This window comes from Crocodylus porosus, unplaced genomic scaffold (assembly GCF_001723895.1).
Source record: "Crocodylus porosus isolate Cpor-Errol unplaced genomic scaffold, CroPor_comp1, whole genome shotgun sequence".
Classification (NCBI taxonomy): Eukaryota; Metazoa; Chordata; order Crocodylia; family Crocodylidae; genus Crocodylus; species Crocodylus porosus.
The window spans coordinates 58697977-58702145 of record NW_017728949.1 but is presented as its reverse complement, the minus strand read 5'-3'; the positions used below and the strand labels follow the sequence as shown (position 1 = coordinate 58702145).

The window sequence follows — 4169 nt, the reverse complement described above, 5'->3', positions numbered from 1 at the left end:
CCCCTCCCGGCTCTTGACGCTGCTCCCCGCCCCAGCGCATCCCCCTTTTTGTCGGCGTGGAGGGCTTTACCCACAAGGCAGCGCGCCGCCGAGGGTGCTCATTTGCATATGCAGCCGGCAAGGCCGGCCTTAAAGGGACCGCAGTGCAGGAGCTTCCCCACCCTCCTGCATTACAGCACCGGCACCCTAGTAAGGACGCGCAAGAAGCAGGAGCGTCTTGCAGGTTGAGTTTCACCTCCTGGGAGGAAGGAGCAGAATGGAGACCTTGCTTTTACACAACCCCCTGCTTGCCAAGCTGAAAAATAGTTTGATTAAGCGGGTAACGTTTGCATGCCCGTGTCAAGCATTCACGCAGAGTTACAGCTTTCAGAGCTGGAGTGGGTCTTTACTTCCCCCCTTGGCCAAAGGCTGCGGGCGTCGCTTGTTTTCCCTTCCGCAGGGTTTTAAAATGATCTGTAGCCTCATTTACTTTAAAAAAAAAACAAATGCAATCAGTGGAATCAAAAACGATCTCGATCTCTTGACGTCGAAGCCGGGTGCCGGGTGCTGCGCGCGCGGTCCCTGGAGCTGGGCTGCTCTCGGTGGTGGCAGGTGACAGAAGAAGGAGCAGTGGGCTCAGGCTGCAGGAGGGAGGTTGAGGTTGGGTGTTAGGGAAAACCTCCGCAGTAGGAGGGTAGTAAAGCCCTGGGACGGGTTACCCAGAGAGGTGGGGGGATCTCCGTCCTTGGAGGTTTTTAAGCCTTGGCTGGGATGACGTAGTTGGGGCTGGCCCTGCTTGGAGCAGGGGGCTGGACTAGATGTGACCTCCTGAGCTCCCTTCAGCCCTTATTTTCTATTATTCTGTACCCATGGCAGGTTCAGGTGTCACATGTGTGTTGTGTCAGGGTTGACAATAGGCGCACGCAGAATTTAAACTGTGGATAGGCGGGTTTGCATAGGGAAGATCCTGCCTCCAGCAAGGGGTCGGACTTCCTCTGGAGGTCCCTTCCAGCTCAGCCAGCTTTATGATGAAACGCTGGATATGAATAAGCATCCTCACCGGAGCCGAAGACATGAAAAGCTTTTCTTGAAATTAAAAAGTCTTTGCTCCTATTGAATTGTCTTTCTCCCGATTTTGTTTTTTGACTCTGCTTTTGGATAATAAAATGAATGCAACTGGTATAACCGATCGTTATTTGATAATAGCAATTCACTAGAATCGATACCAAAGCGGTAACTTCGGATAACGGAAAGAATGCCTCCTAAAACTTTCTGGTATTGTATGGAGTCGCGTTCCTAATCGGCTTCTGGCCGGTCGGGATTTAGGTTGCAGAGGCCGCGAGGGAACGTCTGCTTGTTTGAAAAACGCATCCCCCCATTGCCTCTGAGGAGTAGGGTGGTGATTTTTGTACAGCTGCGTCTTCTGCGTGCGAGCGTGTCCGGCTTGCACTGAAGTCTTCCGAAATACGGGTCAGCGGGAGCGTCTGGCCCACTCCACGCACGAAAATATTGTTTCTCTTTTACTTGAAACTCTTCAGACTCGTCTGTCCCGGCACTTGACGAGGGCTTCGTGCTGACCTGCCGTCTCGTTGTGTTCACAGGTGGTTCTGCTCGGGATGGACATCCTGTCGGCGCTGGTGTCACGACTGCAGGATCGCTTTCGAGCCCAAATCGGCACAGGTAAGGGGTCCGGGAGTGCTGGCTGCCCCAAGGTGCGTGAGACCCTAATTCTGCGCCCTGTGGAGTCTGGCTGAAGGCAAGGAGGTGAGACAGCTGTAGAGGAGCAGCAGGATGCAGCCTGGCACCTTCCAAATGAAGGTTTTTTTAACGTTGTATAAGGAGCCTTCTTCCACCCCAAGGCTGCTTCCTGGGGCCGGCGTCTCGCACCTCCCAGCCTCCTGTTTCCATCCCCATGCACCCGAAGGGCAAATTGTACCATCCCAAACGGCAGAAGTAGAACCTGGCTCCTGCGCCGAGTCGTCCCTCCCGCTGCTGCTGCCCACGCCTGTCTCCTGCTAACGAGCACGCCATTGCACACTTTTTTTTCTGGGAAAGGGCGGGTGGAGGGCTCGTAACAGGGACACTATAGGTTGCTCTCTGCTGGACCTAAGTGCTTTCTTTTCATCCCCAGTCCTGCCCAGTTTGCTTGACAGGCTAGGAGACTCGAAAGACTCGGTGCGGGAGCAGGATCAAGCGTTGCTGCTAAAAATCATGGAACAAGCTGCTAACCCTCAGGTATGGCAACGCGCCTCTTGGAAGAAGCAACCCGTGTGTGTGTACGTGCATGCATGAGGTCCTATTAAAAAGCAAACAGCTGCCTCCGAATCCTTATTTCTGATGACCTGGCAAAACTCCCCTCCCTGCTGGTGCACAGTATAATTTCTCAAGCTGATCATGCAGAAGCGAGCGTGTGGAGAGAGATGTGGTTAGATCTGGTAGGGCTGGTTTATTAGTGTGCTAAGCTTTACATTGTAATCCCAGTGGAGTGAGATCAACCTAGCACCCTCCCAAGAGAGATCCCTTGATGCCGTGTGCTTTGCTGGGTGTGGGTCTCCTGGCTGGTTATCGTTAAACCTAGGTCCTTGGCGTTCTGCAGGGATGTGAATGATCCTCTGGGTGTTTTGTAAGATGAGGGGTTGCACAGAAAGTCCCTGGTTCCTATCGAGCTGTTACCCCATTTCAGTGGTGTGTGGCATGGGTTAATCGGTGAGGTGCTGAGATCCTTTGCAACGCAACCTGCTCTCCTGCTCTGTCGGTTCCTCGAGGAAAGCACCAGTTTCTGAGCTTTGCCTCCCATTCATTTGGCTTGTTCCTGGGATCTTAGGCAGAAAGGAGGTGTTACCAATTACTGTAAGCGCCAGTTGGCTGATAGCTGATGCCTTTCCCCTGCAACCCAGAGCTCTATAGTGAAACGGAGTTGAGGCTTTGCTGCGTGATGAGTGTTAAAGGCAGGGTCTGCTGGGTCTGTCGGGTGTCAGTCTGTGTTTCGGGTGTTGAAAGGCATGTGGAGGTAAAACTGAGCATGTCCACCTGTGTTTTTACACATGCCTAAACTTAACGCACACATGCCTAATGCACATTAAGGCGATTTAGGCGTGCGTTTACACATGCGCGCACTAAGGCACATTAACAAGGCTTGCGTACCGACTGGGGACTAAAGGTAGTCCCAAATCGATTGACACACACAGCATTAATGTACCTGAGTGCGTCTACATGTGTTAAGCTGCTTTTGTTATTTGTGCATAAATGTGATACCTGCTTTTGCAGGTATCACATTCAGGTGCGAATAACCTCAAATCGTCATTTTAAGGTGCCTTAAGGGCAAGCAGGTGTAGCCCTTAATGCACCTTAAAAATGGCTAATGTGCCTTCAGTGGGCATGTGTAGACACACCCAGTGTGTGTGTGTGTGTGTGTGTGTGTGTGTGAAGGTAGCAGGGAGTTACTGAAAGACCCAGCAAAGAACAAAACCTTAGTCACCCCATGAGATTAATGCTGCCTTCCTGTAACCCTCACCCGTGCTTTCATGAGTGGGTGCAAAGCCTATTTTTACTCCCAAGAGATGTCAAACTGCATCCGGGCTGGAAAAGAAGAAAAATATCACTCCTTCTCCTCCCCACCCCTGTTTCTTTGCCATCCTTTCTGTTTCCTGCAGTACGTGTGGGACAGATTGCTAGGAGGATTCAAACACAAGAATTTCCGGACGAGAGAAGGGATTTGCCTCTGCCTTATTGCCACGCTCAACGCGTAAGTTGGGACCTGTTGCAGATGTGGCTTACATGGTTTCGGGGAGTTGAGTTGATATTTATTTGTGCTGATGCACTCGTATTGTTTTCCTCCTAGGTCCGGAGCTCAGAGCCTAACGCTGAGTAAGATCGTGCCGCATATATGTAACTTGCTTGGAGATCCAAACAGCCAGGTAAGACTTTGGTGAAGTTCTCGACCAAAATCAGTGTTAGCAGGGTGGGGAAGCCCAGCTGGCGTTTGAGGATAAGCAGGGCTAAATGTTTAAATAGCATATGGACTAGCTGCAGGTGCCGCCACCTCTTGGTGAATTGTAGACCTGCGACATTTAGGACAAGCCTGGGTGGACTAGTTTAGTTCAGGGGTGCTCAAGCCCCACCCTGTGGGTCAGATCTGGGTCATGGTCCTAGGTCATCCATCCCAGTGGGCTTGCTAAAGACCCATGGGA

General features: G+C 51.7%; 1 protein-coding gene across 1 annotated transcript in view; it reads left to right on the top strand.

The window, feature by feature from the left end:
- The window catches only part of CLASP1 (cytoplasmic linker associated protein 1), a 254819-nt gene that overhangs the window by 70290 nt on the left and 180360 nt on the right, over positions 1-4169 (top strand). The window contains exons 3-6 of the mRNA XM_019553837.1: positions 1581-1659; positions 2111-2214; positions 3633-3724; positions 3821-3896. Coding sequence (XP_019409382.1) covers positions 1581-1659; positions 2111-2214; positions 3633-3724; positions 3821-3896 — 351 coding nt within the window. The remainder of the gene's footprint in view (positions 1-1580; positions 1660-2110; positions 2215-3632; positions 3725-3820; positions 3897-4169) is intronic.